Genomic DNA, 24466 nt, shown 5'->3' with positions numbered 1-24466 from the left:
GTTTCCTTCTCTGCCTCAGGAAATCCCTTTCACACCTTCTGTAATTCTAAGGCATTCCCAGGCAGGGTTTAGCCACACATCTCCTGGATTTCAGCTGTGGAGAGGGATGCTGTGTTTTGTTAATGTGATTAAAAACACCTGAACCTCTTCTACAGCATTCCCTGATCTCCATCCCATCTCCAGGTGTAGATTTTTTATAATTTTTAAATTTTTTTTTTTTTTTTTTTTTTTTTTTGCAGCACTGGGCAGAGAGGGATCCCAGCCCTGGTGGGGTTCCACAATGCAGAGTGGAATGGCAAAAATCAGAAGCACAAATGCCACATCCTCATCAGTTTCATTCCCTTTGATTTGTGGCTCTGTGCATTTCAGAGCCTGAACCAGCTTGAGAGGAGAGGGCTTGTGATACAACTCGAATTTAAATATTTATCCATCTCTCCTTCAAGGAATAAGGTACAGGTGAGTTTTCCCAGGGAAGGAGAAGGGCTCACCTGGAAACTTCTGTCAGCTTTGAACTGCTTGGGTTAGTGACAATTGACAGGCATGACTCCTGAATTGCACTAAAGTGCTGGATATCACAATTTCATTTTCCAAAAAAGCCAAGCTCAGAGACAAAAATCTGCATTATACAAGGGAAGGCAAAATATGTGTTTATTAGGCATCGATGTATGATTTGAAATTTGCCCTGGGAAACAAGTAACATGAGGATCTATCACTTAGGGCAGTGATAGATCCTCATTTTACGTTTGAGAGCACATTCCTTTGACCTTCATCCTCAGAGGGAGAGCAGCTGTTTGCTGCTCCCTGCCTGACCTTGACAATCCCTGCTGTAATAGGTACAGGGTGCCTTTAACTTCTCTGCCTCTCCTGTGAACTCCTGAACGTTCAGCCCTTCCTGCTACCCTGCTCTCTGGCTTGGTAATTCATATTTACCCAAACAGCACGATTTTCTGGCTGTGGAGAGAAATAAATCAAACTTTAAAAAGAGACAGGGGGAGTGAGAGGGAGAGACAGGGAGAGAGGAGGGGCAGTGATTCTGCGTTCCTTAATTTTGCAAAATTAATTTTAGCCAGGCTCAGGGAAGGCAGGGGTGAAAGCAGGAGAATCCCTGTTCATTCTGCCTGTCCTTACTGCATAAACCCCCTGAATTTTCTTGTGCACGATAACCCTCAAGGACTGAAGCTGGGACTGGGAAAAACAGCTGCATTGTGCTGCAGGCTCAAATCCTGCCACAGCTATAATCTCTGGGACTCAAACAGGATTCTGCAGAAGGCCAGGATAATATTTAGTGTGAATTAAAGGCACATTTCTTTCAGGGTAAGTTACATTTTTTATTTTTTTTTTTTTTTTTTATTTACCAGTTTACATTGCCCAGTTATGATCTCTGATGTGCTGAGCCTTTTTAAACAAACCACAGCAATAAATACCTGTGCTGTGGAGAGCTGTGTATGGCAGACCTCTTAAAATCAAATCTATTCTACAATAAACTGAAGTATTTCAACCCACTGCAGTTGTTTATTACTTTAGGATGCATGCTTTTTCTCTTTGTCTTAAATCATGCTGTATTTTACTCACTAACCTTTTTGCAAGGTTGTGACTAAGTGCTATTAAACAGTACACCTTTCTTTTTTTGGACTTTTCTTAGGAGAAATAACAAATGCAACAGCACCAGAAAAGAAAACATTTGGTCACCAGCAATACAAGTATTTAAAAAGTAGTGTGACAGAATAAAAATAATTTTTAAAATAAATTAAGGACCATTAAGCACATTATTCTGTTTCCCTCAGCAATATGAAGATATTGGTATTTTCTCACTTATTTCCTTACCTTGAATGTGAACAATTCTTTCATGCTCCAGACTTGAGTTGCCAGGATGAGGTTCAGCCCCACAGGCAGAGATCAGCACCAGAAAAAGTAGAGTCTTCATCTTTACGGCCAAAAGAATCTTCCTCACTGTAAGGGCATCACACACAAGGAGGATTGTGAATTTTGGGAGACCTTTAACAATGTTGCACAGCTCAACTTGTTAGAGCAGTGATTTTATGAGTTTCTTTTTTTTATTTTTTATTTTTAATGTATTGAACCCACTCAGCTGGCAGAAGTTACAACAGCTGCTAATTTTTTTGGCATGAATATTGGACCACTTTATTGTGGACTCTAACTTAGTGAAACTACTAATCCATATTTAACTCTGCCTATGCAAGAATGCAACAAGAAAAAAAAAATAAAAAGAAAGTGCACAGACCAATATTCCTAAGCCAAACTCCTTGCAAGACCACACATAAGCAGTACCTGTGCTTCAAAAGAGGTTCTGGTGTACTTTTGATTTTCCAGACCTACTCTATTTCTGGTCTGCAAATACAATTAAAACAATCAAAGCTCTATCACTCTATCTATATCCAGTGCATGATGCAATCTGCTGGTGACAGGTTCTCAAGATTAAAACGATCTTCTTGTAGGTTTTGGCATTTCAATCAAGTCTGCAGCTTAACTTAGCAGTCAGGGTGGCAAATCTGCTCTAGCTAAGCAGCAAAGATGACAAAACATTTATTAGGCTGACTAAGGAAGATCAATTTCACTTCAGATCCACTTATCACTCAAAAAAAATAAAACAAAAACCAAACTGCCTGAACACACAGTGAAATGTTTGAAGCCATGCACAAAGTAGGTTAGAGTTGAAAATGCTACCACTGCAGCTGCCCTGATTGATTTTTCATTCATTTCCACCCAGAATGCTGACGCACTGGCTGAGTGTGCCAGGTAGGGTCTCTGCAGTCAGCAGAGCCCAGTGCTGCAGGGAAAATCTCTGCCAGCCTCTGAGAACTAATTAGGCAAATGAGGACCTGAAATAGAAAAGGAGGCATAAAACACAAGAGGTTTTTGTGTGGTTTCTTTTGGCTGCTGTTGTGTTTTATGGCGGTAGTTCCTGTGAATCTGACTCCTTGAAATAAAAGGTAGCTGTTTCCCAACTTTGCCTTTAAAGAGAGTAGGATTCCCCCCTCCCATATCAAATATATGATTGTTTTCTCAAATGCACAGAGATAATTCTTTCCTCCTCTTTCTCCATCAGAGCTAGAAACACATAAAATTTGCAGAATACTCAGGCAAAACCAGGGTCTAGGTGTGAGTCCTGAGAGCAGTCCCCTACCCCAAAACAGACACAAATCCTGAAGTGCTTCAAGTCCAGATCTAAAAGCTATAACCTGAACCAACCCCTGCTGCAGACTGAGAAAAAGAAAAAATGCCATTTTCCCCTATCAGAACATGCACATTTACTTGCCTGCCCTTCCATTTCTTCACAGCCAGCTTGGGGTGGGGAGCTCAAAACCAGCTCAGCATCCCTGAATCCTTCCTGTGGAGTGCCTAGATGTGGAGGACAAGTGCTGGCTGCTCTCTCTTTCCCAGGTGGTCCAGGCTCAGTAACTCCAGCCTCAGCCACTCCCTCTTTCCTGGAAAGCCTGGATGGAGCACGGTGACCTCCATCTGGGACAGCAAGGACAGATGTGGCTCCCTCTAGAGCACATCAGCCCCAGCCTGGCCTCAGGGAGGGTCACCCCAGGGCACCTGGGTGCTCCTTCTGAATGCCTCACGATTTAAGCATTTATGGTTTTTTTCTAAATTATGCACTACTGAATTAGTGCGTTTATGTTTTTTTCAAAGTTATGCACTACTGAATTAGTGCATAACTCTAAACTTCATATATAGTTGCTGTCTTCACATTTTGGTCAGACAAAAAATCCCTCTAGGCCTGAAATTCAAGGACAGCTTCAGGCTCCAAAAGTAAAAACAAAAGTGAATTGAGGGGGAGCAAACTGGGGGTAAATGACTTCATTACCTGAAGCTGTAATTGGAGGATTAACCCCTGATATGCAAATGGACCAAACTTATAATTGTGTGAAAAACTCATGATCATTGTCTATCTAGGGTGTAGCCTCTGGGAAGCCTCTGACTGCCCAAGCTGTACCTGTTGAAGGCCTTTAATAAATACCCACTTTATTTTCTTAATTTTGTCCAGCCTCTGTTCCAGGCAGCCACTCCAAGGCCTCAGTCCTGCAGGGTGTGACACCAGCCTGCCCTGTCCCTCACGAGCCCCACACTGTGTGTTCCCACTCAGACTCCAAAATCCTGCAAGTCTGGGGCCTGGGGCTGTTTTTTTTTTTTTTTAATTTTCTTTTTGGCTGTTGGCTAACATCTGACAATTCTTTTTTATTAATGATTTTTATTGATTTAGACCCGGCCTGTTTAACAAAAAAGCTTTGGTTGGGAAGGCAAGGCCTGTGGGAGTATTCCAGCTTGGAAGCAAAACCTCTGGGCTCTGTGAGTGAGGACAAGCCCACAGGGGCTCTGCAGATCAGCTCTTTTTGACTTCTAGCCACAAATATGCCCTTTTCTGTGACAAAAAGGCAATCACAGGGATTTTTTTGTGCACAGCAACCCCATCTATCCCAAGCACTGTGTGCACAGGCCCTGCTGAGGAGTGAGGAATATTTCTCCTTTTGGCAACATGGGTGGAGAGGTCCACATGTGCTTCCCTTTCCTTCCCTGCTGATGGGAGAAACTCTTCCATGCAGCACCATCTAGGGATGATTTCCAGAGTAAATAATTTCAGGATGAAGGATCCACCTTTTGGGGATGTTTACCTTGTACCTCCATGCAGGTATGGTCTGATTTTTGAGGGTTTATGTGGCAGCATCACACAGGCAGGGTGACAGGCCACTGCTGACCTGGAATTGTGTTTTTCCTTTTCCTCAGTGTCCGGCTGACTAACCCCACATGTCACAGACATGGCTAGACATCACCACACAGTTTTTTTGGGGGGGGGATTTACCCAATTTGGTGGCATTTTTAGACTTGTTAAAAGGCAGAGATTGTGAGGAATGGCCTGGTACCTCTCTTCTCCTGGGATTCCCAATGATGGGAGTGGGGGCACAGAGCCAAGGCAACATTACCAGGCCAAGAATCTGACCTCTGGTGCTTTGTAGGTTATCCAAAAAGGCAATTAGCCAGAAGAATTCACATCCTCAGCCTCCAGCCAAAGCAATAGAAGTCAGACTCCATTTCTGCAGCAGCCTGGGAGGACCTCAGGGGAGACATGATAGGTGTGGATGTTTTCATATTAAAATTAATAAAGTCTTGGCTGGGACTGGGTGATTTTTTTTTTTTTTTTTTGGTAAGGAATGGTAAAGATTAGTCATACTCAAGAAATTCACACTGGTTTCAATTACTGCAGGTTATGAATCTGCTATCTCCCTGGACGGGCACACAAAGGAGCTGGGAAGGAGTTTTAAAGGGAGAACCTCAAGGCTCAGGGAAGTGCTCAAGGTCACTCAGTGTTTAAATTTTCCAGAACTGCTCATTCTCAGGTACATTTTTAAGTTCTGACATTAAATCACCATTTTTCAGTACTTACATAGCCTTAATTCATCTACTACTGGCATATCTAAAAGGCTGTAAAGCACCAATTTTTGTATTTTAACACCATAATCTGAGAGTTTACAGAATGCTTTCAAGCAGTTTGACTGTTTCAGTGACAAGCATCTCTCTGAAGAGCAGAACACTGGAAAGCAGCATTACCCACCAATGTCTGTTTTGAACAGAATAACATATTTCTTATTTTCTTTCTCAACTGCTGGCTAGCTGCAGAACTTGCAAACATCCACTGTGTGAGGACAGGGGCCACCTACCTCAATATTCCTTCTCTGGCAGTAGTTAAAAGTCTCTAAAGTGGAAAGATTTTTTGTTCACAGGAGCTAATTTTTGTCTTATGTGAAGAGGCGATGATGTCTTACATCAAATGTTTGTTTCTCTGAGTTGCAAGACCTGTGGAAGCCTGAGCTGAAAATGGCACAGGAGAAACCCAGACTCCTTGGGCAGAAACAGGAGGCTTCCTAATAAAACTTTTTGCCTTTCTGTGGAGTATTCTAAATTTAGTAAAATGAGGCTCAGAAACTAAAGGAATCAGTGGCACCTAAACCAGGGAACAGAAAACATAAAATCAGTCTTGATAATTTGGGTCTGAAATAACCCCCAAATCTGTTATTATTCACACAAACCTACTGTATAATATAAGCCTTTACAGGTTACTCTCTGTGGAGCTCAGATCCATCTGGGAGCTGGTGTTAAATAGAGAGAAATATCAATTTGACAGAACAAAAGATGTGTATTTGCAGGGAGATGGTGCCAGCAGCAGCGATGAAGGGTGTCTCATCCTTAGGCATTTCTGGTGGGTAATAGAATAAGAAGAGAACCAGTCCAGGCAGCACTCACACAGTTCCTTCAGCAATTTTTCTTAAAACTGGTGACTTGGAGCAGAACACTTCAATCCAGCTGATTAAACAGATTTTCTGCTCGGTCCCAAGGCTGCTAAAGATCAAATCTTATCTGTGTGCATAAGCCCCTGGGCTTTGGCAGCTGAGTCAAACCACGAAAATGGAATTTAGCTCCAGATTGTGGGCACCTGGGCTCTTTGGTCTGGGCACAAAATGTCTACACCCCTCTCGGACCATTGTCACAGTCAGTTTGTACCTGGTCAGTGGAAGGGAGCTGTGTGTCTGACTGGCCTAGGATGCCTTTTGTCCATTGATTTTTGTTTTTTTTTTTTTTTTTTTTTAATAACCTTCATCTCCTCCAGAAACCTTCCATTCTCCAAAGACAAAAGTAAAACATTAATTCCCAGCTACAGACTTGAGACCTCAGTCCCCCAAATCAGATGAAAATCCTCTTCTTGCCATGGCTACCCTTACAATTTCTGTTCTGGATTCTGCTTCTCACTCATTTTGCTAAGATAAGTTTTCTCCTTGTAAAAGTCCCCTAGAGTGAAGGAATCAAGGCAGGACCCACTCAGCAGAACGATCCCCAAATTGCTAAATTTTTTCTTGCAAAATAAAATTTGCTGGTGCCATGGTGAAACAGAAAGAGCAAATTGGTGGCGTAGGAATGACAATATTCACATCCTCTATTAGGATGACTTAAGGGTCACATTCCAAGGCCTCCCTCTTCCTTGGTATTTGAGTTTTTAAGGCAATTTGTGAGGGATCTGGGGCCATCTGAGGTGGCAGACAGTGGCTGTCTGGAGAATAGGTTGTGCTCGTGGCTCTCCAGCCCTGGGCAGAGCAGCTCAGTGCAAAAAAGCAGCAGGACACCCCAAGCACGTCTGGAATCCCCTGCAGCCCAGCAATTTCCCAGTAGGAATGCTGATAAATAGCTTGCAGGGAGAAAGAAAATGGCCTTTACGTGCCTTTGAAGTGCCTGCCTTGCACTAGATATGGAATTTATTCCAGAATTTATTCCAGAATTTATTCCAGAAACACAGGGTAAAAACAATTCTGTCATTATTGGTAGGGTAGAGTCAAGGTCATGTGGTGTAGAAAATTTGGTACTCTAGGTTTTAATTACTATCAGGGATAAAGCAAATGTGCGTTAGGATCTACCCTGGAAGGAATGCTGTTCACTCAGTGACTGCATTAGTTTTATTTCTCGAGTTTTCTTGGAGTTTTCTTTTTTTCTTTTTTTTTCTTCTTTTTTTGTTTGTTTGTTTGTTTGTTTGTTTGTTTGATTTGGGGTTTTCTTATTGCTTTTGGTTTGGTTTTAATTTTTTAAATTTTATTTTTATAACGCTCTGAATAAACATTTTTAGTTCAGGAATTTGGATTTTTTTGCTTTCAGTATTGCAGCAGGATGTTCTTTGATAACACAGAAAGGAAAATTTGCTGTTTGTGTTATAAACTGGACTTTTTTTTTTTGCAGTCCCTTCCTTTAGAGAAAGCTCTTGCTTATCAGTGGCCTTCAAAAAAATTGAGAGCTGTGTTTCCAGACAGATTGTGTTTGTATTCTGACACCTTCTTCAAGCAAAAAAGCTCTTCTTGAGCAAGCAAGCATGGAGGTCAGTGAGAGTTGGTAGAAAACCTGTTCTCTCCTCCTCAATTTCTTTGCCTTTTGGTCATATTTACAAAACTGGCTTTTCCTCAGAGCTCTTCTGCTCCCCAGGCCCTGTACAATTACCCACACTTTTTCCTCAGGGTGGTTTCTTGGTGGTAGGAATATTTTCCCACTGCAAAACTTCTGCAAGGCCTTGGGAATTTCTGCCAGGGCGTTTTGGGTGTTTCTGGTTCTGCCTGTTTTTTCCTGCATGCTTGGATTTCTACAGGGTCATAAATGTTTTAATTTTCTAGTGCTCTATCCCCCTGCCAAAGGTGAACATAAGATGGGTGCCTGTCTTCTTTAGACAATTAAAAAAACCCTAATCTATCAAATAATGTTGGGCAGTTTCTCACAAACTGTTCTTTTAACTTCTTTACAATATGATTATATTATTAACAATAATATTATTCTTATGTTATCATTATAGTTGCTGTCTTTGGGACCCTGAGCTGCCTTTCTGTACCTAAACCAGTTGTGCCAGGTTTCATGCCTTAAATTGAATAATTAGTCCAGTCCACCCACCTTTTCTAATTGGTCAGACAGAATTTTTGAGGCCTTTGTGTGCAGTGAGAAGGCTAATAATTCACTCAAAGCCCATTCAGGCTGGTGGACATTTGGAAATTTAATTAATTAGGATGAGACTGGGATATCTGAGTAGAGAGGCTCTAGGGTTAGTTCCCACTATCAATTTTCAGGTAACTGGGAACCACAGCAGCAACAGAATCTCTAGATTCTGCCAGGCACAGCACCCTGGATGACAAGAAATGGATTTTTTTCCTAAATTACAGTTCCATTTAGTAGTGCTTTTGTGATGAGTGGTTGCTCATCCCTCCCATAACCCATGCCATGTCTCCCCTCAGAGTCTCCCCATGCCCTCCCAGCCACTGAAATTATGAAATTATGGGGCTTTGAGCCAGACCTAAAAGATGAATCTGCGCAATCTAAACCTTCTCCAGTTTCCACCAAAAATTTGTAAATCCTTGGTGGAAAAACTGTTATTGCACGTGGAAAAGACAATGAGCTTCAAACACCAACGAGCCCCACTCCCCCTAAAAGGACAGAGAAAAGTTTATTTTCTGGAAACATGGCACAAATTAATTAATTCAAAAGCAGAGAGGTAAACCACCAAGTGATACTCTGTATAAATTCTGCATCACTTTGGAAACCAGGCAGCTGGTTTCCAAACCCATCTCAAACCAAGCAATCTGATAATCACTTAAAATTTACTCCTAGACTTTTTGCTTAGGAAATATTGTAAAAATCATAGGAACATTAAGCAATTGTCCATGCAATGATATTAATCTGAGATCTGGAAATGGGTCAGGTACTGTCTGCTCCCTCCAGCAGCATCTCCTTTCTGACCCAAATTTAGTGTGGTGGCGTCCCCATTCCTTTTCCCCCAGCCAAGCTGGCTGTATCAGAAACATGAAAATTGACATTTAAAACATCAACAGTGCCTTTACACCCTTCAAGGATGCCACTCTGTGAGAAAACAGATGCACTGCCAGACTTCCTGAGCAGGGGCTGGTGCCAGCCTGCTGCAAGGAATTACAGGCAGTAAAATATTTTTGTCATGGGTCCTGGTGCAGAGCATAAAACAGGACTCCTTGACCAGCCAGCCATGAGAACTCACTCCTGTCCTCCCTCTTTATATTTTACTTTTTGCCTTGTGGCCTGAGAACTGCACTGTCTGCACTCTCAATGTCATTGAGAATGACTTTAAGAAGCCACTCACTCACTCTCATGAAGAAATAATACCAGTGGTGCAATGACTGACCCACATATCTTCACATTGAAAATTTGAAAATATTTCCATGCTGCCAATGCAAGCCCCAGCTGAATCATTGCTTCTGAGAAGGAAAACACTTTAGCTTCACAACAGAACTGTTTCCATCACAATCTGCCCCTCACTGCAAATGTACTCGGGTTTTCTTCGGGCATTTGGTGGTGGCGAACTGGCTGGGGGTGCAGCCAGATCAAAGCCATGTGGGGATCACTTGTGAAAGCACAACTCTTCCAGCGATTTCCATAATTGAATTAATCTGCAATTGATGGCAAAACATACTTTCTACTGAGATCAGTGGCTTTGCAGACCGGAGAGGTCTTGGGGTCAGGCCGTGGGTTCAGGTTTTGGAGGGACTTGAGTTCAACCCTTCATGGGGGAAAGTGGAAACAGGATTAATTTTCTTTCCTGAACTCCCTTTTGGTGGCACCATGATGATCTTTTTTTGCTGCTTAAAAATCATGTAAATGATTTTTTGAATTTTTTAGAATATTTTTTGAATGTTTTTTGAATATTTTTAGGGTTAGAAGGAGCTGCAACATGGCTGCAATGAGACTTTATCAGCACCTAGAACAGATTTGGAGTTTTTCATGAGCCCACCACTGAAAAAACCCAAATATTTCCACATGCTGAGGCCCTGTGTGATAGCTGACCATGTGTTTACACACAGAAGAGCATTCAGATGTCCACTTGTGCCATTTCCCCCCTTCCCTGCTTTTCTTAAGTATCTTTTCATTGCAATCTATTAGGCCTGAGAACACTGGAAAACCACATGAGTCATATGATTGTTTAGTTAAAGTCTTGTTAGCTAAATTCAGTTGAAAACAAATAATAAACAACTGTAAGACTGTGGATGTCTGTAAGAAAATATTTCCAGATAAACACAAGCCTTTCAAACTTTTAAAGTAAACACTGTCACCTCAGTATTATGCATACACCTTTTTTTTTTTTTTTTTTTTTTTGGCTTGATTTACAAAAGAATCAACAAGAGCAAGAGAACACTAAATTCAAACTATGGTCTGAAAACCACTTTTTGTTTCGGATCCAGAAATGCATGCATGACTCATTTATTTAAAAGGAAAAAAAAAAAAATCTTTCCTGGTTTACAGCAATGATAACAATAATTTACACAGCCATCCTTGGTCAGTCAGATGTGAGAAAGATAACAGAAATTAGTATATTTTCAAAGGTCCAGACTCTCTGTATCTGCAGTTGCAGATGCTGACAAGAAAGACTGCAGTTCTGCACTTTGAACTAAATAAGTCAACAGCAACACTAGGAAGAAATAGGAAAAGGATTTACTGGGCTCCAGAGGAAAGGACAATAATTTGAAAACTGATGCTGCAAACTGACAGTGCTGCAGAAATACCTCTGTGAGGGAATTCAGTGAGAAATAAACAAATATTTTGCTCACAACACGTGAACAGTCAATGTGCCAGCAGTGGAGAAAAGCTTCACCAGAGGCAGATGGCACCAGAAAAGTTCTGATAAGGTGAAAAAGGTGTCTAGATAAGGACTTGAAAAGGAAAGCATCAGAACATTGGTGGTGACTCAGCATCAGGAATTATCACTTGGGATGGAGGAGGAAGGGACTGGGTTTAAGGAGGCAAAGAATTTTTAAAATAATGGGTGATTTAGCTGTGCCAAAGCTCAGAACTTTTCCACAGAGGAGTCCAGGGGAGGGAATCAGCCATGTGGCACCAGAATTAGTGGGTGGGTGGGTGGCTGCTTGGCTTCCAGAGGTGCTGAAAAAGAGGATTTTTGGCAACAGGGAGGAACATCAAAGAGCTGGAGTGGCCACTGGGTTTCACCACCACCTTGGCAACCTCTCCTTCCTCTCCCAGCCACTGGCAGCTCCCTCAGGCAGAATTCCCAAGCTCCTGATCCCTGGGATGGGGGTGGAATGCCCTGAAACAGGACAAGGCAAAGGGTTTATGGCTGCAACAAAAGGAAAGGAAAATCTGTTTATAAAAAGAGGCCAAAAGAGCTCGACTGGGTTACTCCGGCAAAACACACCTCAGCAAGGTTATAATTGCTCTCTATAAATATATCACAGAGCAAATGCTTGAGAAGGTAAAGGACATTTCAGCTAAGCCTTGGGAACAGAACTGGCGGGGCCATAAATAAGGTTAAGTTGGAAATTATATAATTTTAAGCTGTAGGGAAACTTCACAGCCTCCACAAAGACATTTTAGGGTGGAGGAAAGAAACACAGCTAGTTTTAAATCACATTTTGCCTGCTCTATGAGAAACTGTCTTGGATGAAGGGGAGTGTGGATAGGAGAGGAGTAGGTTATGACACAGAGGATCCCTTTTTTTTTTGTTCCTGTATGCCTGATTTTTGGCAAAAACCTCAATATAAGCAGGACAACTGATGCCTAATTCAGGCAGAATTTTTTTCCTTCCCCCTCATGGCATGTCCAAGCTCTCCTGGCCGATGCTCCTAATGACAGAATCCAGCTCATTCAGATGGAATGGCTTCCTATTGATCCCACAAACCTGCTCCCAGTAACTCTCAGCACTGCCAGCGAAGCACCTTTCTCATCTCTGGACCTCTCTCACGGTGCCTGACTCCAATAATTTCCTAAGTGGACTCTCTGCCTTAAGCAGCAGCTCTGTTCCCCCCTGATAAGGATCATTAAATATCTGCAAATGAAATGGAGGCACTTGTGGCTGGCTTAAATGGCTTGGCTGCTGAAATGCTTGGTCATGCAGGAGGTTGCTGCCTGCCTGCCTGCCTGCTGCAGTGGTTATGTGCAAAATGTGAATTTTTCACCCTTGCATCCCAGAAAGACAGGAAAAATGGCAGCTCTTTTTCCACTCTGGATGTCTAAGAGTGGTTCAAGGTATTAAGTTGTGAAAATAAAGATAATTTCAGCACATGCTCGTAAATCTAAGGTGTAGCATGAAAAGAAAATAAAAATGCAGGAACTCCCCTGAACAAACTACCCTGATGAGAATGGAATATTGGAAATAATGGAAAACCACAATGGTCTGAGCAAATCTGAGAAAATGCTAAGCAGAGGATTAACTGGGCAATTTGCAACTGCTTGATGAAATCACGATGCAGAACATGCCATGGCAAATAAAAACCTCTGAAGCTGTGTAAGCATCAAGGCTTGCAGAGCAGGCAGTTCAGTGCACCTTGTACAATTACAAAAGTGCATCATATTTTAGGTTCATTCAGATGTAGGAAGGCATGACTGAAGAGTCTGCGCCTTGGTGACCCATTCTGAAGAGAAAAGTGACTTATATTTGGAGAAATAATGCATGGAAATCCAGAAACAGGAGAGAATTGTGTTTAGCTTACACAAAGTTTGAGAAAACCAAAGTCCAAGGACAGGGTTTAATTTGTGGAGTTGTGACATGAAACAGAAGACATTTTAAAAAAACATTGATGTAATTGGTAAATGGACTGGCTTGAGACTTATTTTTGTCTGCCAGCAATATCTGCTGGCTTGTGGTCAGTCCTGAAGATAAAGTAAACCTGTGCAGATTTCAGTAAAAAAAACCCCAAAGCAAGCTGAACCAAAACATTAACCCAACAGCAGGTTCTTTTGACAATCTCTGAACTGGGAGACTCAATTAACAGGGAAATTGTACTGATTTTGTTTAAGCCAGATGAGGTTATATGCTTGCTTAGTCAACAAGAATACCCATGTTAGCAGGCTGAAAATGAATTGTGTTTCAGAGATTAAATTAATGGCAAATGGATAGGATTCACTTACTTTTTTTTTTTTACTTAGTTAATTACAGGGATCAGCAGTTCTACAATAATCCAGAATAAACCCCAGGTTTATCATGTCCTCAGGACTATGCAGGCTGTTTTTCAGCTTCACAGAGATTATTCCAGGTGCTCCAAAAGCACCTGCCAGGGTTTTGAACACCTCAAATCCACATCCTGAGGCAGGATTGTCACACTCTTGATGGTGACATCCCTACAACAGACAGGGATCTCTCACAGAGATACACAGGACAGAAGGTCTGCACTCATCCTAGCTATTTTTTTTTTTTTTAATTTTATCCTTAAACAATTACAGGGGATCACAGGTCACAGGGCAAGGATGACTTTTGCCTTGATGCGTTACAGACATTCTCTATTTTTATTTTTTTTTTTTTTTTTCAGTTACCAAAGCTTCACTGAACTCTTACACCTGCACCAGACACAAGGAGAAAATTTCCATTTTAAGCTCCACTGACGGCAAGGAGGGCTGTTAAAAACTGTGGCCTGGGGTGAAGAACCCAAAACCCGTAGAAACAGTGCATCTCCAAAACTGCCTGACAGGAGAATCCCTGCCTCAAAGGCTGCTTTTGGGAAAAGGATTGGTTTATTTTTGGTTTTGTTTTTTTGGTTTTTTTTTTTTTTTTTTGGTGTGCTAATGGCGGGGGTTGGAGCCCCAAAGGAAAGAGAGCAGGAGGATCTGCCGAGGATTTCCCTGAAAAGCCGATATTTCTGCTCATTTCTTCCCAGATGCTCCACAGTCATGGGAAAATTGTCATTTTTCTCCACACCCCATGCAGCATCCCCTGCCTCAGGTATTTGTCAGACCATGAGGGATCCGTGCACCATCAAAGCTTAAAACTCCCTTACTGCTTTTAGAAGTGAGGGTTGTGATTTTCTACCGGGACCATAAATTACCAAATAAATCACCTTGAGGCACTGGCTCCTTCTTAGGCCAGCTTTCATCTCAGTGACACACATAAATTCCCCAAGCCACAAAAAAGTGCACGAGGGGCATGGGACCCCTGTTCCAGGATCTCTCACTTACCAGGAGCTTCAGTCTTGTGGGGTCAGCTCAGCTTCATTGCAGGGCAAAGGCACAGATTCCCTGACATCCAAAAGTCAGGTTTTGCGCTCTAAATGCTGACTCTCCAGGGTTTTTAAAGAGTCAAATAGCAGGGGTTAAAAAAAAAAAAAAAAAAACAACCAAAAACAAATGCCCAAACCTATCCTGAGCAGGCCTAAATAAACCAAGCCCAGCACAGCTCCACCTCCCAGCCTGGGGGCTGCCTAACAGAACTGAGAGCTGCGCTAATTCCTAATTAAATTTAATCTACACCAGAGAGGGTTTGTGGATTTAGCTAGAAGGGTAAGGAGAAGCTGACAGGTTAGTCCTGGTGTAGAGGGGGGATAAGCCCTCCCAGAGCATAATTGGAAGCAGTTGAATTAGTAGTCATTCTTTCCTCAGGGTAGATAATAACATAAATGGATCGTTCAGGAGTGAAAAAGAGAGGGAAATTATTTTATTATTACATTTATTTACATATTTATATTTACTGTATTATATTATTATATGTATTATTAGATATACTATACTATACTATAATATAATATAATATAATATAATATAATATAATATAATATAATATAATATAATATAATATAATATAATATAATATAATATAATATAATATAATATAATATAATATAATATAATATAATATAATATAATATAATATAATACACTATACTATACTTCATTATATAGCATAATTCATTATATAATATAATTAATTATATAATATATTACATATTATATCTAAAATATATAATAACATATATTATATATAAGATATAAGAATGTATTAATATATTCTAATAAAATAATATATAAGAATGGATGATTATATTTAAATATAATTAAAATATATTTATATTTATTATATTATAATATTATATTTATTATTACTTGTTGTTATTATTAATATAGTATAAATATTAATATATTTGTATGCTATAACATATTTTATTATAATATATATAGAATATGTAATAATATATTAATATATTATAATTATATATAAGAATGGATTATTATATTTAAATATAATTATAATGATTGATGAAAATGACGATGATGATGATGATGATGATGATAATGATGATGATTATGATGATAACGATGATGATAATAATAATACCTGTCAATTGTAGACTACTAATTAGCAAAATGAATGCTCATGATAGAAAATGTGTTTATCTGTATATTACACAAGTGTGGATGGCCATCCCAGCTTTGGCTGCTGATAACACCCTGATAAAGCAAAGATATATTTTTGATTGTCATGACTGCACTGGTGAAAGCTGGTTAGAATAACCAGTGCTCAGGAATTTGTTCTTCCTCTCTCTAGAGGGAAATTACCCAACATGAAAACTGCAATAAAATAAATTTCCCTCTATTTTTCACTCTTGAGGCATCTATATATGTTCTTTTCTGCTCTGGTGAAAGAATGACTGCTCATGCAGCTACTGTGGGTCCCAGGCAGAAAGTGAACACTTATTTATAAACTTTATATCTATTAACCTCCTGTTCTCTGGGACTGAACCCTGGGCTTGAGCAGAGCAGAGCCACAACCTGGCTGATGGTTACTCTGCTCCTAAAGTGGATTACTCATGTGGAACAGCCACTTCTACATTCCCACAGGAGCTGCATGTCCAAGGGGAGAATATCTGCTCGTTTCAGGGGCCACAGCTGTTAATACAGCAAAAAGTAGTAAAGAAAATGTCACTGACAACAGAAAATTAGAAAATAGGATTCCATTAGCTGATACATCACGGGAATAGTGGAAAGCATTCCTGACTTTTGGTAATTTTGGGGAAACGGATACTCTTTAAAAAGCAGCCTCCTAGCATCAAAATGAACTAATCTGAGAGGCATAAATATAGTTGATTAGCTTTTTAATGGTCTAGGCCCACTGGAAGGGCTGTAGACAGTAGAAATCTCTTCCCCAAAAAAATCAGCTTATTGCTCTAATTAGATCTGACACAGACATGAGAACATGCATACAAACCCTGCATTCAGTGAAGATAAATTTCTCACCTCCAACGTGCCACTAAAAGATTACACCAGACAGAATTAATGCCTTTGAGCCCCGCTGTTTTAATCTCAGATTTACACAACACATCCTTTGAGATGCAGCCAGGGGAGTGTTTTGTTGCAAACCCAGAGTAAGGCACCATTTCCCTGGTGCTCCCAGGCTGACTTGAGGCGTCTGGCTTTGATCTTTGCTGGTGCCAGGCTGGGACAATCCCTGCCTTTAGGTACCAGAGGCATTCCAGGGAGTCTCAGCATCCCAGATGTGCTGCAGGGAAAACCAATTAAGGAAACGCGATGACGCCTTTCCTGCCGTGGCAAGGGCACAGCAATTGTGGCAACCAAAAAAGGTTTTTGATTTTGGTTTTTTTTTGTTTTTTTTTTTTTTTTTTTTTTTTTTTTTTTTTTTTTTTTTTGTTTTTTTTGTTTTTTTTACTACAGGAATGTGGGTGAGGAGCTGGGGGGGAGAGGAAAAGAACAAATTTTGGGCATCTGATTGGGACCTCAGTTTTCACTGTGGAGTGAGAGCAAAAGGGGGAAGCCCAGACCAGAGGAGCTGGGGATGTGCTGCGGCTCCTTCCGCCACAGATTTTGTCTGAGGTACTGGGTGACCTTTATTTCAAAGGCTCTCAAATCAGATGCTATTTAAAATCCCAGAGATTCCCTTCATTATTACTATAAAAGGACTGGCACGCATATTTTGTGAGGGATTTCACGTTGGTCATCAGAAAAGGGAAAAAAAAAAGCTTTTGATGCTAGTCTTCCTCTCCAAGCACCTCTGTTTAAATGTCTCAAATTAGATTTTGTTGGAAAAAAAGGCACTGGCACACTCATAACCTGACATACTTTCCATTATAAACTCATTTCTACTATAAACTCTGAACATAAAATCTATAAATAGCACCTCCACTACAACTCAGATTTTCCCTATGCGCTCTGAATTCAGAAACAATATTTGGACTTCAGCTGTTTTCTTTCTTTATAATTCTATATAAATAAATTCTAGCACTTATTTATTATTTATTTAGTTTTTTTAAAAACAAGATTTTGTAAGAAACTATTTTCGGTCTTGTTCTTCTTGGGGTAAGAGATTTGTTTTCAACTCAGGGAAGGACACAGAGCAGTTCCCTGCTGTCCCATGGCAGAGCAAGCAGCAAATCCCAGGGAAAAAAAAATAGAAATCCAGGACCACGGCCCAGGATCAAACCTCTCTGCACTCACTTCAAACTTCTGCAGCTTTGAAGCACCTATAATTTCTTAATTATTTTTAATTTCAGCCAAAATAATTATTTTTTTTACCTCTACCCAGGTTTCCTTCCCTTCATGAGAAGTTGTAAATATTTTGCACTGTCCTCCCACCTGTGTGCTCCCCTCCTTTCAAAAGGACATTCAGCTGGAAAAGATTCTCAAAACTCTCATTTTTTGTGCTTGGATGTTAAGGATACAAGAGAATAAGATCTAAGAACTTGGCATCCAGCAGGACATCTAGAAATGGTTCCTCTAGATGTCCTAAAACATCTGAGATAATGCTGAAACCTGAAAGAAACCATGAAAACCTGAAAAAATACTCCAACAAATCTTTATGAAAAACAAATCTGCCAAAAAACCCACAAACAAAAAAAATCCCAACAAGAAACACCAAAACTAATGAAAATATTTCTGAAGTATGCAAAGTTATTTGAGACTTCTGGGTTTTAATATTGTAAATATTTTAATATTTTAAGGATATATCGGTGAAGGCCCAGTTTTCCTTTTGCTGGCCACAAGAAATGAAAGGAAAAGTGACTTAATTTTGTAGCACTGGCAAAACAGTGCAGTGGATGCTGCCAAAGATAAATATTGTTTGGTTTTCAGCAGGCAAAGTGAGAGGCTTAGCAACACTGTCTATGGTTCCTGGTCACTGGAGCAAAGTTATTAATTTCACAAGAGACATCCACAGCTGCAAATTCAAGAAACCCTTTCAGTTGCAAGGTTGATGGGGGGAATATCCTCAACTGGAAATTTTTCTGGCCCAAGTGTTGCCTAATACGCTGTTCCTTGAGTCTATAAATGTGTATTTAGGATTCTCTACATTGTGGGTATGTATGGAAAAAAAAACCCAACAAGATTTCTCTTTGATTTGGAACTGCTGAGCTCCAAATCGAAGAGAAATCTTGTGATTTATATATAGTAAATCTTGTGATATATATATCATAAATATTGTGATTTACATATAATAATATATTATTATAACATATAATATATTATCATTATCATATAATATTATATTATTATATAACATAATATATATTGTCACATAATAATATATTATTATAGGGTGTTCCAGAGCATTGGTTTTAATTTAAAATAAATAAATTTATATTAATATTTAATCTATATTTTTATGTATGTTTATATTTATGTTTATAGACATATTTATACTTATATATATATTTATATACATATTTATTTATCTATGTATATATATCTAAATATATGTAAATATATAAATATATATGTAAATATAAAAATAGATTAAAAATATATAAAATTTTAACTTTGAGTCCACTTATATTACTTGATGCTGGCTGCCATCTCTCTCTTTTGGCATTTAAGATGCAGGGATAAAAAACAATTTGCAAGAGCCACATATTATGTTCATGGTTCTGAAGGAATCCTCCTGAGGATGAGCTATGACAAGGTTGCTGGAGGACACTGCAGTACTCTCCCATCTCTCAGAGAGTCCCACAGCTCCTATTTTTTAAAAAAACTGAAAATGTAATGTCAGAAGTGTAGCAACTTGCTGTTGAAATCCAACATAATTAATGCCTTCATGGGGAATATCTTTTCCAAGCTGTATGTCAAAGTTCATCTTGGCTTTCCTGAATCCCCAAGGTCAGAAATGTGCCAAATCCCACGTGCCAAAATCTGGAAAACCCCAAATTGTCTAAAATCTGTGGCATCTCCTCATGCAATAAATAAAAGTGATTTTTACTCTGTGACATCTTTTATCAAGCACATACCCACAGAGCAAGGGACCAGCGCACGGAACCATTTTACCTGCTTCGAATAAAAAGTGCCTAAAATCCTTCAGATGATGCCTGTGTACCTATAAATCAGTAATTTCAGAGGCTATCCACACTTTAACAGGAAAATGAAGTCAGAAAATCAAATGAAATATTATTGGCCTCTGAGTCAATGAGTCAGAAGACATTAGCACACACAGCCCTCGCTGTAATTACTCCAGATTTTTCAGGCTGCTGTATTAACCTTTAGAAAAGTAAATAGTGGAAAGCTGCACGACTGTCTTCAACAAAGCTGGAGCCAGAACTGCCTTTCTTGTCTTCTGCAGAAAAGAACAATAACTTCATTGCTCAAGGCGTTTTGACCAGATTTTTATTTTCCTTTGACTCATGTAGACATTTATTTGTCTTGGTAAATTAAGTGCACAGCATTCACATGCAATATATCTTCCACAAAGTGAATAAAGGGGTCTTCTTGCATTCAAAAAGTTGCGCTGATTTCCATATATAATTTATAATATTACGTGTGTTTTTTTAGTTTTAATTTTTCTCACTAAAATGTGTCATTTATAAGTGACCATCTGTATGAATTTTAGGTGGGCTTTCTCTTTGTTTCCACACCTTGCCTGTATAATTTGTATTTTTTCCTGGAAGCAAGTTGGAAAGTTGAAGTAGCTGAATTTTTTTTCCTCCTAGATGATTCCCAGTACTCTCAGGTAGTCTAGATCCTTTTGTTTCACTCCCATCCACTTTCACTACAGTCTGCAACACTCAGACATCTCTCCTGAATTTGGAATAATGCCTGTTTGAAGATGGCAGCACAAAACTCCATTTTCCAAAGGAATTGCTGCTGTGGGCTCAGTGGATCAACATCTCGCCAAAGCTCACAAACTATGAGTTTGAAATAAAAAAAAAGTGAGTTTGTATAGAAAAAGGAGTGATGCGGTACCAAGTGAGCAGAGATTGATGGCAGAGATGCTCTTCCCATGCAGCTCCTCTGGATTCCTCCCTGACAATCCCTCCCAAAGCCATTGGCCATGGCCAGGAACAGGAGCCGTGGCTTGCACGAGGAGGATGGGACAAGGGACATTCCTGGGGACAGTGCCACGAGGAGAAATGAACATTTCCCTGAGATGAAAGGCACAGCTGGCCTTGCTTGGCCCAGCTGGCTGCACAGACACATTGCACAGGTGCCAGGTGAGCTGCCGAGGCTGCCTGCAGCAATATCTGTGTCCCCACAGATACTGGGGGACAGCAGCAATATCTGTGTCCCCATTCCATCCCCTGCGAGCAGAGGAAGTTTCATCATCTCATTTTGGTAGGTGGAGGGATGGAGGACCGAGAGCCTCCAACTTACTCTGAGTCACAGCAGGATTTAGGTCTGAGCAGGGGACTGAAGCAATGCTCCACCAGCAGCAGTAAAATATCCTTATAGGAAAGTGTCCTAACTGCTCAGCAATCCTCTCTCTCATTACAAGCAATACATAATTAAGAGGCAACAGTTAATATTGGTTTTTCAGATGCCTGGATCTCAAAATGATGCTGTGCCTCCTTCTCTGCTGGCCCATCAAGTTCTCCCCTTGGAACAGGGAGGAGTTAGGATGGCAATGGCAGTAATGGTCTATGGAAATCCTGTGTGGGCTCTCCATTGTGCATTGAGATGTTGTTCTGAGTGGCAGTGAGATATTATTATTATTAGTAGTAGTAGTATTAGTATTAGTATTAGTATTATTACTGTTTGCAATGAAGGGATGGACTGCAGTCGGGTTAAAGATGCTTATTGCTCAGATAAATATCAGTTTTAAAGTCTGTGAGATTTAAGAGGGTGAGTAGCTGGCTACAGCCTAAAGTGGTCATAAGTTCTTTGTTACAAGACAATATATGACTTTTTAATCTAATGGACAGTTACTACAAAGTTTATTTTGCTTTTCTAACCTATCATTTTTACTTAACTCTACTGCAATGTGTATATTTTTGTCCAATGGGCTATTATGTATTATTGCATGTACAAAAAAATGCTTCTATTATAACATCCAAACTCTTAGCTTACTCTGTATAATTACATTACTACACTACAAAACCCTTCACTATCTTACCTAATACAGTTTCTTACTTAAGGCATTATAGAAACCTAAGTTTATGATTTTTCTGCTTAATTTCTATGCCCTTTTATTTTTACATCAACCCAAGCCTCTCCCAAGGCTGCAGATCAAATTCTTCTATGTGTCTGGAAGTTTCCAGCTTTCCATTTCCCACATGATTTGAGCAGCAAAGTGCTGGGATTCAGCTTCTTAATGAAGCTGCCTGTATAATTACATTGATACATTATAAAACCCTTCACCATCTTACCCAATACACTTTTTTACTGAAGGCACATTCTCACTTACAACTACAGAAATATAAATTTATAGTTTTTCTGCTTAATTCTGTTCTTGTTGGAGGAAAAAGCAATACCACAATTTTGATATATTTTGTTTTTCCACAGCTATTTTTACCTTCCTTTTTCCTTGAAAGGCTCTAGAAAACACAGCGTTTTGTAATATCTTCTCCTTTTTTAAATCTTCATTCTCTCCAGTTTACTCCTGCAGTTCATATATTTGAGCTTTCCCTCAAGCACAAAGGCCAAAAGACTTTTCCTACTGGGAGTCAAGGCTCTTATCTGATATTATGTCTTCAAAACTGGTGACTTAATAAAGCAAACACACAAAATGTTATGAGAATCTTTTTTAAATTTTTTTTTAATGTTTTCTAGGCCATCTGCCATATTTAAGCTTCCATGGCAGAGGAATATGAACCAAATTTTCCTTGAGGTAAACCCACTTGCATTCCCTGTGTGTTCTGCTGTCCTAAATAAAGTCTGGCAAGAGCTTATATATGTGCAGGGAATCAGAACTGCCTTTTTCATGAGAATAAATATTTATGAGAATAAAAAGAGAATAAAAAGCTATGGCTGTTGACCAGAAGAGTGTTTAACTTGTCCTTTTGCTCCTTTTTATTAGTAGCATGTTTTAACTGAAATTGCAAACATTTAGTTGCAAAAGAAGAGGAGTATCCTTCTTCTTGTTTTCCTCCAGATAGCAAATTTCGATCTATAAATTTCCCTGATAAGTGGGACAAAAAGAAAGCCAAAATAGATAAAACTTTAGGGAATATTCATGCCAGATTAAAAAAAAAAATAAAAAAAAAGAAAAAAAAGGAAAAAGAAAAGAAAAAAAAAAAGAAAAAGATAAAAAAAAAAAGAAAAGTCAAATTGACTGTTTGGTGTCAAAGAAACTCAGAGGTGGTGTGGTTTCACATTAGGGACCTCCATCTCCCTCTCTTTGGCTATTTTTCAGGGTGAGCTCAGGCCCTCCACCATGTGGTCACCATTTTTATACTTAGAATCATAAGATTTTGTTTTACTTTATGTGGTAAACTCAATATAAATGGAAAGTTACTACATATGTATATATATATATACACATATATATATATACACATACATATATATACACACATATATATATACACACACATATATATACATATACACTTGTGTGTATATATATATATGCACACAGATATTATATATATATTTATAGAAATAATTATATATTTATGTATATATATGTATATATAAAAAAGCATAAAACCTGTCAGTCATCTTTCCCTTCCATAACTCTGCAGTTATAATAATGAAGAGTGGATGAATATCATTGTGTGTGTAAGGAGGGTTGTTGTCTGACATGATTATTTTGCACACTGTAAAGTCACAGGAATAAATACAGATTTACAGAAAGCTGTAACCAGCTGGAACTAAAGCTACATTTCCCCAGCACAATGTCAGGGAAAGGCTGAAGTCCAAAAAAAAAAAAATTGCAATAATTCAGTAATGATCAACCAACGTTCCTCAGATAAAATAAAAGAATCTTTATCAATCACCAGATGCAGCAAAAATAAGTCACTTTTGAAATATGGCTTGACAGAATCTGTCTCCTGGTCTGGAAATAAATGTCTGTGCTTTCTCTTGACACTTGCAGAGTTTTCCCTAAGTGTGACAGTTTAACTTTTTATACGCAACCATTATTCCTCGGAAAAGTCCTATTTATGGGACATTATCTCATAATTCTCTGCGTAATTTGCTGCCTGATAGGTCTTGAAAAAGAGTAAATCTGAAACTTCTATCAACTTGGTGTGAAAAATGGATCACTCAGCACAGTAACATTCACAAGTGAGGATGCCTCTTCTGTCTCAGACTTGCAGAATGTGACTGAAAATAAATAATTTTTAAGTTTTGAGTGCCCAAATGAGTTTTGAAGTCAGATTGGGGTGAACTGTTCCCGTATTTGAATTGCTCTGTTCAGGAACAAAGTTATGATTTGGGCTGCAGAGTGTGAATTGTCATTTGCCTCTTTAGATTTTGTTAAATATTTTCCTGCTTTTTTAGATGCCAAAGTGTCTTTGTAGGTTGTTCTATTGGTGCCTCAGCTTAACCCTTTCTGTTTGGAGAAAACATTATTTTCCTTTTTTTTTTTTTAATTATTTATTTTATTTCTCCAGTCAGGCAAAACCATTTAAAGAAAAAAAAATCAAAAGAAAAATAATTCAGTCTCTTCCTACTTTGCAATTTCTAAAAAAAAAACCTTTGCATATTTTCTATTCCCTTTTCCAAGGAATAGAAAATGAAAAACCTTGAAGGGCACCAATGCTGACTAGCCCTGGCAAAACCCCATTTGAAACGTGCCTCCATTGTCACAGTGAGCCATTTATTTCCTAACCACTTTTGAAAATGTGTCACGCTAGTTTTGCCAAGAAAACATCTCCCCAGCTCCCTCATGAAGATGTTAAACTTGCCACTGCTGTTCTTCCATCCTGCTGGGGAAATGCCCTGCTGGGCTGGAAAGTTTTTCTTTTTGTCTGGTTTGATCAGAGCAGAGCTCGCATTAAAATGCAGATGGAGTCAGCTATGG

General features: G+C 39.2%; 1 protein-coding gene and 1 long non-coding RNA gene across 2 annotated transcripts in view; one reads left to right on the top strand and one right to left on the bottom strand.

The window, feature by feature from the left end:
• The window catches only part of HAPLN1 (hyaluronan and proteoglycan link protein 1), a 32940-nt gene extending 30993 nt beyond the window's left edge, over window positions 1-1947 (bottom strand). Inside the window, exon 1 of the mRNA XM_064735939.1 lies at window positions 1825-1947. Within this exon, the coding sequence (XP_064592009.1) occupies window positions 1825-1924 (100 nt within the window). The 5' untranslated portion in view covers window positions 1925-1947. The remainder of the gene's footprint in view (window positions 1-1824) is intronic.
• On the top strand, window positions 996-10449 carry LOC135459676 (uncharacterized). The gene is made up of 4 exons (XR_010443074.1): window positions 996-1314; window positions 5228-5360; window positions 7744-7879; window positions 10222-10449. It is a non-coding gene; the product is annotated as an uncharacterized LOC135459676 (long non-coding RNA).
• The last annotated feature ends 14017 nt before the right edge of the window (window positions 10450-24466 follow it).

Source organism: Zonotrichia leucophrys, chromosome Z (assembly GCF_028769735.1).
Source record: "Zonotrichia leucophrys gambelii isolate GWCS_2022_RI chromosome Z, RI_Zleu_2.0, whole genome shotgun sequence".
NCBI classification, from domain to species: Eukaryota; Metazoa; Chordata; class Aves; order Passeriformes; family Passerellidae; genus Zonotrichia; species Zonotrichia leucophrys.
Note: the sequence above shows the minus strand (reverse complement) of the source record. Positions and strands in the feature narration are given on the sequence as shown.